Here is a 15000-nt window from a genome sequence, read left to right as displayed (position 1 = left end):
GAAAGATGATGTGACAAGTGAAGAAGGTGAAGAGACCCCAGAATGTGAAGTAACAGCTGAACTTGTTCTTGCAGTAGTGGGAGATGTTGAAGCAATAGCAGTCTGTGTGGTGGGAAGGACAGTTGCCACTGAGCCTTGTGTCTGAACATGTACAGGAAGAAGAGATGACTGACTGCTAACTGAGCTGGAAGTGCCTGTATATGGTGCATTTGGAGAATATGATACTGATACTTCAGAGTCCAGAGACTGTGCTGAAAGTACCTGCATAGGGATAGTAGACAATGTCTGATGTGGCTGTGTTACATCAGACTGATTTAGGACAGTCGTGGAAAGAAGGGAGGGTTGAATATATGGAGTAAAGGGTAATGATGACTGTGTTAATAAGGAAGCTGCATTTGGAATCGAAGAATGGCTAAGTAATGTGCCAGGATTGGAGACTGAGGAATGTGTTAAGACAGGTATGGAGCTGGCACATGAAGCCTGACTAATAATGGGGGATGCCATGGTAACAGTTGCCAGTGAAGGAATTGTAGCTTGACTAGTTAGTGATGCTGAGTCCACATGAACTGTTGAAGTGTGATCATGAGATATGTCTTGTGAGGAGTGAGGTAGAGAAAGTTGTGGATGCATTGTGTTGATGCTGGTTGCTTGCTGAACAAGAGGAATTCCTCCAGCATTTTCTGGCACCACCACCATCCAACTCTCCTTAGCATCACTGATGTTAGCTTCCTCCCCTGGGCTGTGGATAAAAAGAAATAGTAATCTGTAACATGTAGTTTTTACTATCATGCATATGTATATTTCTAACCAGGACACTTAAAAAACTGTTGTTTTTACAAATACATCTCTCCTTTCCAAAAAAAGCTGAATGGAGAAATGAAACAATAAATAATAACTGCTGGGTATTCTACTAGGTATTTTCTTTAAATTATGAATGTGTTTATGAAGTCATGCACTAATATATCCAATCAAATAAGTATACCCTGGTGTTAGAGGTACTGGAAGACACCAAATCTTGGGTAATCATACTTTCCTTTTTGATTTCTTCAGTCCTTTTTCAAATATTCATCCAATGAATGACTCTGATCTCTATGTCATTTATCAATATTAAATTTCCTGATTCATTAGCATGAGATTACAGATCTTAATAAAAATGTAGAATGTATAGTGTTCTTAACAAGTATGTTATAAAGACAGGAAAAAATATGCTAATACAGTACCTTAAAAAATATTACATGTTATTAACAACTGTCAATAGCACTCACAGTTAGGACAGTAACTGGGTACACAAAAGTATAAGATCGGAAGTCTAAATGTTCTGGCTGGCTGGTAACTTTACTACTTCTGAATATAATCTACAGTTTCAACAAACTAATGAATACTGATAACTGGTATTCATATAAAATTTTCATGTGGTACCACTTAAACTAAATTTCACTTCAGACTTCATGGTATGCATATTACATATAGCTATACTGGTTCAAACATTACTTATGAACAGAGAAAACATGTTCTTGATAGCCATGTTAAAGAAAACAGAAATCAAGGAACATGAGAACTTCACTATCAGTATACATATGGAGCACCATTAGGAATAGTTGCCATGTCCTGAGTGCTTCCTTGTGTGGGAGTGGTGGGGATGTGCACCAACTTTAGAAACATTTTCTGAGAAACATCTTTGGGGTGTTTTAGGCAGCTGTTCCTCTAAGCATGCCATATGTACTTCCATAAATATGACTATTGAAACTATAAATTACAAAACCACCAAACAACTAATTTATATACCATATTTCCTCAACAAAGGTACTCCTTCCCTTTCATGTTACTAAAGATTATCTTTTAGTAACTGACTGTACCCAATCTTAAGCTACAACTGAAAATCAGATGCAGTACCTAGCAGCTTGAAGCGAAGGGCACACAGTTGACTGTCTCTGTGAAGTGTCTTGCAGAGATACACCACCAATACTATCTTTAACTTTCAATCTAGCTCTGGACTCTGCTGAAGCCCTAAGAGACTTCCGAGACCGTATCCATCTTGGGCTGACAGCCATCTTTGCATCTTCAGGCAGGAAAATACTGTCAACATCCACCACGGCCTGAGTAGGAGCTGTAATACCATATGAATTATGAATTCTCAAGCACTTCAGAAATGCTAATCCTTTTCTATTATATTTCTATTCTTATTTCCCCAATTTATCAACTCATTTGCAGGTCATCAAAATCTTCAAATGTTTAAATCTGACTTAGTTTGTCTTTCTTATATATATCATTTCATAAAGCACTAGAAAAAATCACTAAGTATTAATCTTACTTCCAGCTGCCTCTCCTGCTAGTGCTTCCAACAACATAACAGTATTGTAAGCATCATCCGTGTCCCCCTCCAGAACACAGGTGTTAGTTTGTCTTGGATCTCGCTGGCCTCCTCGGTCATCTTTGCCCACATTTACCATTCTGTTGTCATCATCTGAGGCATCAGGTTCACTAGTGAGATTCAGAACTGCTCCACTATACACATCCCCATCAGACTTGCTGAAAACTTCACTACATTCTGGAGGACGAGTCTTAAACACAAGAGAATTATCTTCTAGGACAGAACTTTCAAAAACTGAAGGAATATTATGCTTGACTTGACTACACTGAACAGCAAAAACATCTCCCTCTGCCCCTGGTGCTGTGCAGAGTTCACTGAAGGACATATTTGTGGATGACCCATGTGTGCCAAGGTTTGTGTCCAATTTCAAAGGCTCAGAATATTTAGGAGGATCTTGAAGAATATTCTGATCCTGTGGTTTCACAGTCAGCAGAGGTAGGGTAGTATGGTCAGCCAAGCCACCACTGCTCTCCACTGTTTCTTCTAGTGTTACATGGGGACTTTCAGTTGGTACCTCTATCACATTTGGAGTTTCTGCTGCATAATGGATTTCACTCGGTGTCATAAACTGAGACTCTAGGTCTGTCTGAAAACCAAACACTTGGAGAGAACGCACCAAGGCCAGAACATAGGGCAAGCGATGTTGTGGCACCAACAATTCTCCACAGTACATGTATTCCACTACTGCTCGCAAGTCACCTGACAATAAAAATAATTTTAGTCAGAGTTGAAAAAATCTGTACGTGACTCATAAAAGCAATACTCACTTTTCACCACAAAATAACAGTGATTTTAATTTTTTTGTCTCATGTTGACTTTGAAACTAGATTAACTAGTATTCATATCAATTTCCAATCAGATGTTCTGCTAAAATTAAAATAAAAAATAAAGACTGTATTGGTTCCTACTAACATTCATAACAAAAAAAAAATATTTCAATGATAGTTTTAAATATCTGTTTGCAGAAAAAACAAGAATGAGATTTCAATTGCATTTTGCTTTATCTTATATTTTCTAATCTAATCTAACTGCAACTGGGGTTAGCATGAAGATACATGCCATAATCACTGTGAGTTTAGTTTATTAACCCAATGTTGCCGGGAAAATGCTGTGCTCATTTTAGAATTTTGTTGAAATGTCTCTACACACAGATGGCTCTCTAAATGCTTAGTTACAAAGGAGTCAGTTAGTATACCTTTGACCTTACCTGATATCACCTTTCCTTAAATTTGTGGGATCATTTTTTTTTTTTTTTTTTAATGTTATCAATATGAATTGTGTATAATAGATATCATAATTACTATAATGTTAGTGACATTAGTAACAGCAATAAAAGACGCCACAAAATATTTTTGAAAATCAAGGAAAAGGTAAACAGGTGAGACAAGTAGTACATGTAACTGGCTTATTGGTGACTTAGCACAAGTGGAGCCATCTGTGTTAATTTAATTAGTAAAATAAACTAACAGTGGGCATGGCATTTACGTACATTCCATGCTTGTCAGCTTTGGGTTTACACAGATGTCTCTCTAATTGTCCTATCTCTCTCACCTGTTTCACTTTTCCTTGATTTTTGGAAATATTCTTTTCCTATTGCTATTATTGTTAACCCAATGACTACAGATTTACATACTGTCCTTTGTATTTTTCTGTGAATATTGTTGCCTTCAGGTGGCTCCATATGTGCTCAGTTACCAAGGAATCTATAGTAGGCCCTATTATTCTTATAGACGTTATGATTATTAAATTGTTATCAAATTATTAATAACATTAAAGATAATAGAATAATACAAATGAAGCCTACCAAAAAACAAGGAAAAGGGTAAACAGGTGAGGTAGGTAGGACTAATAACTGAATCCTTGGTGACTAAACATTTGTAGAACCATCTATGTGTTAAGACAAGATATGAACTTATATTACAGTGGGCATGACACATATTCTTGCCATCCACACTGATTGGGTTAATAACATTACAATAATAATAATGTCAATAACAATAACAGCATCTATATTAATAACATTAGAAAAAAAAGTTGCAAAAACTCAAGGAACAGGGAAATCAGGCCTACAATTTAACTCTTTGGTAGCATATTACTTGTGGAGGCAGCACAATTAATAAAATAAATTTACAGTAGGCATTACATGTTCCCAGTGGCATTTGGTTACATGAAAGATATATGTTTCAATATCCATATTCTATAATACATAATATTCACACAGCCTTTAAATAGTGTATGCACATCTGAAAAACTGAACCCAAACATTCTCTAATTGAACTCTCCCTAAAATTGGTGTTGATTCTCCGCCATTCTAAAAAGGGGAGAACAATATCCCCAATCAACCCCTTGAAGACAGTGTTTCTAATTAAATTGAAACTATGACCTAATTCACTATCATATTTCCAGTCCTTCACTTTCAATAACTTTCACTTGCTATCTTTTCAACTTACTTGGGGTAATGGGTGTTCCGAGATTAACAGAGGACATCTGTAACTCGACCATTCCTGCACCTAGAGACTGCAGGCGCTCCCAGAAGAAATGACTTCCCGCTGCCAGAACAACCTTATGAGCATAGATGTGTGCTTGATCACACACCAATCTGACATCCAGCATACTAGACTGTGCATAGAGGCGATGCAAGCTGTTAGCCAGAACTATGCTATGGCTACTCCATGACAGACGATCACCAACACCAGTCGCCATTGCTTCTCTGATGATCTGGTTCTCTCGTCCAGTTATTTATGCTACATTGTCTCTGTTCTGGAAAAAATAATAATATCAGACTTGTCACATACAATCACATAACATAAAATCTATCATCATAAGCTCATAGACAGATAAAAAGATAGATAGACTGGTAAAGAGACAGACATATAGAAAGATAAACAAATAGAGAGGTAGACAGATAAACATATATACACACATACACACACACACACACACACACATATATATATATATACATATATATACATATATACATATACACATATATGCAAATACATATATACATATACAAATATATGCAAATACATATATACATACATACATACACACACACACACACACACACACACACACACACACACACACACACACACACACACACACACACACACACACACACACACACACACACACACACACGCGTGCGCGCGCGCGCGCGTGTGTGTGTGTGTGTGAGAGAGAGAGAGAGAGAGAGAGAGAGAGAGAGAGAGAGAGAGAGAGAGAGAGAGAGAGAGAGAGAGAGAGAGAGAGAGAGAGAGAGAAGGAGGGAGAAAGAGGGAAGGAGGAGGGGAGAAAGAGGGAAGGAGGGGAGAAAGAGGGAAGGAGGGGGAAGGAGGGAAGGAGGGAGGGAGAAGGGAGGGAGGGAGAAGGGAGGGAGAGAGAGGGATGGAGAGAGGGAGGGGAGAGGGAGAGAGAGGGGGGGAGGGAGGGGGAAGGGAGAGAGAGAGGGAGGGAGGGAGGGAAGGAAGAAGGGAGGGAGGGAGGGAGGGAGGGAGGAAGGGAGGTAGGGAGGGGAGAGAGGAGGGGAGGGAGGGAGGGAGGGAGGGATGGGTGGGTGATTTTGGAGGGTGGATGGCTGAGAAAGAACAAATGAATGAATGAGTGAGTGATTAGATGGATGGATATTTATCTGACTGATAAATATTCAGAACAGGACCCTGCAAAGACAGAGAAAAACTAAGGTAATGGTGTTAGAGAATGCACAATGCTACACTTTATTTATGAATAATGAGACTGCAGAGTGTAAAGGCGAACTTGCAATCAGTAATCAAAGTTTCCAAATCTACACTCATGCGATTAAGTCCAGCAATACTGTGGTCTCCACATTTCTTTCTATCTTGCTATCCATAAGTGGGGGAGATTTGTTTGCTTTACTTGAGCACACTGCAGAGGCCACTGTTTAACTTCATAATGATCCAGTAATGAACACTTCCCATTTAATATATTACTAAACAATATTTGTATCTTCAGTCTACAAGTACTATTGTATGTCATAAAAAAAAATATATATATCTTAGAATTCTGAAGTTATTCATAATGACAAATGTAGAAAAGTATGAATGAGAATCAATATCTTCACAATACAAGAGGTGATTTTAACCCGTTTTTTAATATATTTTCATCATTATTACATATATTTCTGCCAAAGATTTGTTAGAAACCAATTAAATACATTTCTTGTATTGTGAAGATATTCATTCTCATGCATACCTTTCTATCTTAGAAATCATTAATCTACTGATTCCATTTCTGTCTACTTGTACTATACTGGGATAAATATTCAGAATGCCTTCGCACAACCAATCAAGACGATATTTGTATCACTGGATTTCCCCCTCTCTACTACCCATATATATAAAATCATGCCACAGAAATCCCTCTAATACCCACAATCTTGTTGCCAATAGCAGGAGAGGGCATGAATGGTACCAGGAAATTGCAGGGTGAATATGAATAATATACAGCCAATTAGTCAATATATAGTCAAATGCGTGGGGATTGTACCCCCTGCAAGCCTGCCCCCTAACCCCCACCCTGAACAACAACAACGCCGCCTATGTACGGCAGGAGAGAACTTAGTAGAGACTGCATCATGCGCTCCAATATACTGGGTATAAGTAGAGGATTCTTTGTCTTCCAGGGCAGGGGTTTGGGAGTGGCAGCCCCTGCGTAAGACAGTATAGGCAAGTATTTCATGTGTGTTATTCATATCTTACCCCATAATTTCCCTGGTATTTTTCATGGCCTCCCCTGGTATTAGAGTCAAGAATGTGGGGGGAGTTCCACAAGATATATAGTAGAGGGTTAGAGGAATTAATTTATACCATTTTTCTCGTGATCAGTCATGCAAATTTATTCTAAACAATTTCCACTGGGACATAACTGTACGCAAAGTGCCCAATGGCCATAATATGACAGGACTGTGACATAGGCCACTACATGGGTTGGAAACTTTGGGCGATTACAACTAACGGACTATCCATAAATCGGTGTTTTGGACAAGATAAATATTATTTCACAGATATTACTTTTCGTTAAAGCGAGTGATTAATCATATGGAAATTAAAAACGGTATTACTGAAGGGCGTATGAGCTTGTGCCATATCAATTTGCTTATATTCTAATCTCTAGGGACAATAATAGACATTGCAGACTTGAGATACCTATGCACTCAGCAAAGAAAAGAAAGAAAACTAATGAAAACTAGGTATAATATTTGCAAACCTGTAAGACCTTCCTGGTTTTATGCTTTGTTTACACTCCCAGCTGATGTCAGAGTTGCCAGACGGCGCCACCGGCTCTATTTTCGTTCCTTTTTACGGGAGGAAATTCACGGTCTGCTTAGCGCTTTATACCTTTCGCGGGGTCTTTATATATGGCATTTCCTTTTCAACTGTGTAGCTTAGATGTTGAAACGTTCATAATTACACGCTCACCGATTTAGCTATGTCCGTAGAGAACTTGCATTTTTAAACATCCAACATGCACATATACACGCGCGCGCGCTTACACTTGCACAATCTCACAAGCACAAATTGCATGTGTGTGTGTGTGTGTGTGTGTGTGTTTGTGTGTGTGTGTGTGTGTGTGTGTGTGTGTGTGTGTGTGTGTGTGTCTGTGTGTGTGTGTGTGTGTGTGTGTGTGTGTGTGTGTGTGTGTGTGTGTGTGTGTGTGTGTGTGTGTGTGTGTGTGTGTGTGTGTGTGTTTGTTTATGTTAGGGGTCCCCGGGTCTGCCCTCCTTGAGGTGAGTGAAGGTTACCACAGGAACTCGTTAGAAGAAAACTGTTGTAATTGAACGTAAGAACTATGAAATGAGATTTAAGACTATTTCTAGTATTAGTGCGGAGTTAACTATAGATAACCCCCCCCCCCCCCGCCCCGAAGGTAGTGGACGACAGGCCAAGGAACTACACTGTAGTCCATTTGTAAGTATTTTTACGAAATAAATTTGAATGTTCTTTTAGCACAGTGTTTCATATAATTCCATTTTTGTCATTCCTACATTATAGGACACTGAACAAAAAGGAAACCACACCACAGAGATACGGGGTGGGAGAAACACTGGTAGACGAATCAAAAAGAAACTTCACTTACACCAGTGAAATCACTCGAAGTTCATAGACACGAGAAATACAATATCTATTTCTCTTGGACAATAGCGATATATATATATATATATATATATATATATATATATATATATATATATATATATATATATATATATATATATGGATGGATATATTATCATTATTATTATTATTATTATTATTATTATTATTATTATTATATATATATATATATATATATATATATATATATATATATATATATATATATATATATATATAAGAATAAGTTTAGTTTATCGTAAAGTTTTACAGGATTAGCAATGAATACAGGGGCAGAATGTTGCCATACTGATCTGGTCTCAACAATCAAAAACTATTAAATCTACCTGAAATATCCATTATTAAATTGATACGGAGATTGTTATTAGGGCTAACCCAGCCTAATAGTACATATACACGCGCAAAGAAAAAAATATCACCACTTATGTATGATAAGATAGTGATGATGATAATATTGATAGTGATGATGATGATGATAATGATGATGATGACGATGATAATGATGGTGGTAATAATAATAATAATAATAGCAATAACAACAACAAATATTGATAATAATTGATGAAAATAATTATAATAACAGTAGCCAAGATAATAGCAATATTACCAATGATAATGATTGTTACTGGTATTTTATTATTATCATCATTGTTGTTCTTATTATTCTTATTATATTTATTATTCTTATTATATTTATTATTGTTATTATTACTGTAGGTGTCTCGTAAAGACACAAGGACCTCACTGGAGGCCACCTGGCTAAGCTTTGCTTGACCTAACGTTTAGGATTATTAGGATTAATGACAGATTACTGATATCCCTCATAGACAATTGACCTCAGCAGGCAAGGGCAGGTCAGTCCTGCAGGTATTACTATGGTAACTAGGTGAGGTAGCCAACACTCCAAACTATGGGTAGAAACCAGGTACTCACCCTCATAGAAGCAGAGGGGACCCAGAGAGAGTGGACGGGAGTCAGTGGACCCCGGAGTCAGTAAAGCCAGAGTCAGTGGACCCCGGAGTCAGTAAAGCCAGAGTCAGTGGACCCCGGAGTCGGTAAAGCCAGAGTCAGTGGACCCCGGAGTCAGTGGACCCCGGAGTCAGTAAAGCCAGAGTCAGTGGACCCCAAAGTCAGTAAAGCCAGAGTTAGTGGACCCCGGAGTCAGTAAAGCCAGAGTCAGTGGACCCCGGAGTCAGTAAAGCCAGAGTCAGTGGACCCCGGAGTCAGTAAAGCCAGAGTCAGTGGACCCCGGAGTCAGTAAAGCCAGAGTCAGTGGACCCCGGAGTCAGTAAAGCCAGAGTCAGTGGATCCCGGACCCGGTAAAACAAGAGTCAGTGGACCCCGGAGTCAGTAAAGCCAGAGTCAGTGGACCCCGGACCCGGTAAAGCAAGAGTCAGTGGACCCCGGAGTCAGTAAAGCCAGAGTCAGTGGACCCCGGAGTCAGTAAAGCCAGAGTCAGTGGACCCCGGAGTCAGTAAAGCCAGAGTCAGTGGACCCCGGAGTCGGTAAAGCCAGAGTCAGTGAGTCAGTGGATCCCGGAGTCAGTAAAGCCAGAGTCAGTGGACCCCGGAGTCAGTAAAGCCAGAGTCAGTGGACCCCGGAGTCAGTAAAGCCAGAGTCAGTGGACCCCGGAGTCAGTAAAGCCAGAGTCAGTGGACCCCGGAGTCAGTAAAGCCAGAGTCAGTGGACCCCGGAGTCAGTAAAGCCAGAGTCAGTGGACCCCGGAGTCAGTAAAGCCAGAGTCAGTGGACCCCGGAGTCAGTAAAGCCAGAGTCAGTGGACCCCGGAGTCAGTAAAGCCAGAGTCAGTGGATCCCGGACCCGGTAAAGCAAGAGTCAGTGGACCCCGGAGTCAGTAAAGCCAGAGTCAGTGGACCCCGGAGTCAGTAAAGCCAGAGTCAGTGGACCCCAAAGTCAGTAAAGCCAGAGTTAGTGGACCCCGGAGTCAGTAAAGCCAGAGTCAGTGGACCCCGGAGTCAGTAAAGCCAGAGTCAGTGGACCCCGGAGTCAGTAAAGCCAGAGTCAGTGGACCCCGGAGTCAGTAAAGCCAGAGTCAGTGGACCCCGAAGTCAGTAAAGCCAGAGTCAGTGGACCCCGGAGTCAGTAAAGCCAGAGTCAGTGGACCCCGGAGTCAGTAAAGCCAGAGTCAGTGGACCCCGGAGTCGGTAAAGCCAGAGTCAGTGGACCCCGGAGTCAGTAAAGCCAGAGTCAGTGGACCCCGGAGTCAGTAAAGCCAGAGTCAGTGGACCCCGGAGTCAGTAAAGCCAGAGTCAGTGGACCCCGGAGTCAGTAAAGCCAGAGTCAGTGGACCCCGGAGTCAGTAAAGTCAGTGGACCCCGGAGTCGGTAAAGCCAGAGTCAGTGGACCCCGGAGTCAGTAAAGCCAGAGTCAGTGGATCCCGGAGTCAGTAAAGCCAGAGTCAGTGGACCCCGGAGTCAGTAAAGCCAGAGTCAGTGGACCCCGGAGTCAGTAAAGCCAGAGTCAGTGGACCCCGGAGTCAGTAAAGCCAGAGTCAGTGGACCCCGGAGTCGGTAAAGCCAGAGTCAGTGGACCCCGGAGTCAGTAAAGCCAGAGTCAGTGGACCCCGGAGTCAGTAAAGCCAGAGTCAGTGGATCCCGGACCCGGTAAAGCAAGAGTCAGTGGACCCTGGAGTCGGTAAAGCCAGAGTCAGTGGACCCCGGAGCCGGTAAAGCAAGAGTCAGTGGACCCCGGAGCCGGTAAAGCCAGAGTCAGTGGACCCCGAAGTCAGTAAAGCCAGAGTCAGTGGACCCCGGCGTCAGTAAAGCCAGAGTCAGTGGACCCCGGCGTCAGTAAAGCCAGAGTCAGTGGACCCCGGAGTCAGAGAGGCAAGGTAAACAACAGAGGTCAAGACTGGTCAAGTGATAAGCAGTTTATTGGATTCGTGCATTTGTGGTGATTCTGTGACTAGTGACCAGTGAATAAAAAACAGAAATAGTCTTTCTATCGGACCACGTTGCCATCGTTAAGAGTTCACCTGGAACCTCGCCTTCAGCAGTGACTCACTACAATTATTATTATCGTAATGTGTGTGTGTGTGTTTGTGTGTGTGTGTGTGTGTGGTGTGTGTGTGTGGATCTTTGAATATGTATGTATTCACTTACACAGTCATGTTGTCATCGCCTCCTACCTGGAGTGTCATCGGAGAACTGTGTCACCATAAGCCAGATGTAATGAGTGTTGGGAGGCTCTAGAAGCGATATGATATGTGCAACGTACTCTTTAACCTCCCATGCTACTGCTTAGGGTGGACAACCGTGTCATTTCAAGGAGAATGTATAAAGAGCATAGAAAGGTTCTGGGGACGATAATACATGCTATAATCAATCGTGTATTTACATTATGCGTAGAGCTAACGGGATCAGAATAGCGCCCCCCCCACTCCTGTATGGTGTCACCACACACTCTCTCTCTCCCTCTCTTTCTCTCACTATCTCCCTCTCTCACTCCCTCTCTCTCTCCCTCCCTCCCTCTCTCCTCTCTCTCTCTCTCTCTCTCTCTCTCTCTCTCTCTCTCTCTCTCTCTCTCTCTCTCTCTTACTCTCTCTCTCTCTCTCTTTCTTGCATAGCTGTTCTCCAAGCCTTGCTCTTTGCCAAGGCAGTAGGTAAGATTTCAACTTTGTCAGGCGGGATGATCATTCTCCCCATCCCTTTCTGTCTCCCGCGGGGGGGGGGGGGGGGTCAGAATAATACCTTTTTCTTTGCTTGTATTTGTTTAATTTTCCGTCTTGGAATGTGTTACTTTTCAGGTAAAGTTCTTCAGAGGTCATCTGCACCCACGTTCGAGGAAGCGGCATCGGCTGCAAGGAGTCTGCCTTGGTTGCAGTTTGCAAATAATGGAGTACCTTGTTGTATATAATAGAGTTCCTTGCAGGGGGTAAGCTGCACATATCTATGTCATTGATTGGGTGGAATGCCTTCAGAATTTACTATTAGTTCATGGAAAAGGGGCCTTGTATTACCTCCAGTCTTCCCCATGATCTGTCAACCAGCTCCTGGATCCCTGATGCTTAATTCTAAAATAGTCGTGAATGTCAGGGTATCTGGTTCCAGCTGCCCAGATCGATGTTCTATGCTGTACTGCTTGGAGTTTGAGAATTCTCCTTTGGAAGAAACGTGTTAGTGGGATATGTGGAATAAGCCCTTGGTATAATTATCATTCGCTCGCTTCAGTTATAAAATCTCTTGGATTTTGCAAGAAGGACTTTTGTCTGTCTGGTCTTTGTTTAACATGATCTATGACTCCTCTGCTCGCTAACTGCAGTCCGAGGAAGTTGCCATTTTGGGATGGAATAGTTTGGTTGCCATTTATTAGTAAGGATAAGTGAAACATTGATACGGATTTTATTGGGAAGGAGGTATCTGATATTACCCAGAGGCTGCAAACACTAACACAGAGAATGGACGTAACTGGGAAAAAACACAAATGATGGACACTGGAAAAGGGAGTGGCGGCTGTAAAACAAACTCCCCCCAAAAGACACAGATACGAAAATGGAAAATACTGGTGGTTCTACAAAGCAACAAAGTGTGGAAAATTACCATACAGGGAAAAAAATAAGAAAAGGAGTGTGGTGGAAAGAACAACCTCTGCAACTTTCAGGTCACGTCTACTGAAATGTAAAGATTATGAAAAAGATAAACCGTTTGAAAAACTGGAATTTGGTACAAGAGGAGTGGGCATACATCCAAGTATGTTAGAGAAAATATTAGGAAAATATAAAGAAAAAGACTGACGGAGTTTGGTCAAGAAGAAACTAGAGACACCAAAGGTGTTATTATTAAACCCAATGGTCAAAGTGCACATCATCATTCCGGAGACCGAACACGGGGAGTGCCAACTTCTATCAAAAGTTCAATACCCTCTGAACTAACAGAAACGCCGTGTAGAACTAACGGCATCGTAAGTTTGTATGAGAAGCTTAATTTACAACATGTCGAAATGTAAAGTCAACCTTTACTTTTTGTGAGACATGCTTTGATCTCAGATGTTTTCCAGATTGTATGTATTCTGCTTCTGCTCTAATAGCGGGGGACTCGAATGCTAGACACCCACAATCAGAGGAGAGGAGCAATATAAATGATGATAGAATCAGGTTTTACCAGCGTTTTAAGGATCGGTGACGAAGAGGCAACACATCAAGGGTGGACATCTTGACAGACAGGGGGATTCCAGGAGAATGTAAATTGGTAAGTGAATTGGTTAGCGATCACTTCGTGGTGTTAAGTAAGCTTTATGAAAAAAACTAGTTTCAGAGTATACAGTTTTCACTTACAGTTCACTTACAATATAGAGTTTGTATAAACAGTATACACCAATACGTTAGATAAATTCAACGAAGATTTGTTGAGTACGATAGAAAGATGTTTACTTACATCGGCCGAGACACAGGAAAAGAGACATGAGGCAAGGCAAAACAGATGCTGCAACGCTTGTGGCACTAAGAATGGACACAGTGAGTGGGACCAAAAAGGCAAGTGATATCAAAGATATATGAAGAAAACGGAATGAAGTATTGGAAAAATACTGGTAAGAATCTGCGCAAAACATCGTGGAATGTAAAAGCCTTAAAGAAATATGGTATCGCGTAAATATGGTGAGTGACAAAACAAAAAACCTCACCAGTCACCCACACCCGGATGAGGAGGCAAATGAACATATCAAGGAATGGGCGAAGGCATCCTCTCTGACTTCCCTACCACAGAGCACTCGTGATGACTTAGATACCTGGGAAACTGACAGAATGGAGCTAATAGCGTCATCCTTAAATATTACTACAAAATCTTGTCAGAACATAACCACACACGAACTCTTACGGGCAGTCAAAAGCGGGAAAAGTGCAGAACCAGGATAAAATGGCGTAACATATGACATTCTAAATTCATTAATAAGCATGAAAAACAGGCTTTTATTAGATATATTCAACATGAGATATTTGAAGGGTAGATTGCCTGGGAAAAAGGTCATGATATTAACTTACTATTCCGAAATTACTGGGGAATATATATCCGTTCTTCCTGTTTATGTAAAATGATGGTGCGAATATTGTTAAATAGACTAATATACAGCTGCGGAATTATATGTCAGTGCACTTGCTGGGTGCCACTTTTGTTATCTGGCAGCCACTTCGATGTAAACATAGCGTAAATAGTATCTTTAAGTATGAGGTGTTTGTAACAAAGAGCAGATTGGTAGATTATGAATGACCAATAAGTTTATTAGTATCTATTTTTGGAAACTATAAGCGGAATAGCCATTTGATCTTTCTTTTTCTTCAAACAAGGGATAATAAAACATTTAGTATTAGTTATTGTTCACTTAGTAAAGGGATACTTTTCAAATGCGATTTCCCAGAATTGTCTGTTTCTCGAAATGAAAACATTGGAGGCGAGGCGGCATTTCCCTTTTCTTCCAGCAAGTATCAATTATAGTTGCATATTTCCTTGAAAACTCTTCATGCTCTAATTGAAAT

General features: G+C 40.9%; 1 protein-coding gene across 1 annotated transcript in view; it reads right to left on the bottom strand.

Annotated features, from left to right (window-relative positions):
* The window catches only part of LOC119578909 (uncharacterized threonine-rich GPI-anchored glycoprotein PJ4664.02-like), a gene marked incomplete at its 3' end in the record, with an annotated part of 11647 nt that extends 3959 nt beyond the window's left edge, over positions 1 to 7688 (bottom strand). The window contains 5 exon segments of the mRNA XM_037926581.1: positions 1 to 739; positions 1894 to 2107; positions 2312 to 3070; positions 4822 to 5131; positions 7604 to 7688. The exon segment at positions 1 to 739 is cut by the window's left edge and continues 823 nt beyond it. Coding sequence (XP_037782509.1) covers positions 1 to 739; positions 1894 to 2107; positions 2312 to 3070; positions 4822 to 5074 — 1965 coding nt within the window.
* Between the last annotated feature and the right edge of the window lie 7312 nt (positions 7689 to 15000).

Source organism: Penaeus monodon, chromosome 11 (genome assembly GCF_015228065.2).
Source record: "Penaeus monodon isolate SGIC_2016 chromosome 11, NSTDA_Pmon_1, whole genome shotgun sequence".
In the NCBI taxonomy this organism is placed as follows: domain Eukaryota; kingdom Metazoa; phylum Arthropoda; class Malacostraca; order Decapoda; family Penaeidae; genus Penaeus; species Penaeus monodon.
This window is presented reverse-complemented; position numbering and strand designations above follow the sequence as displayed.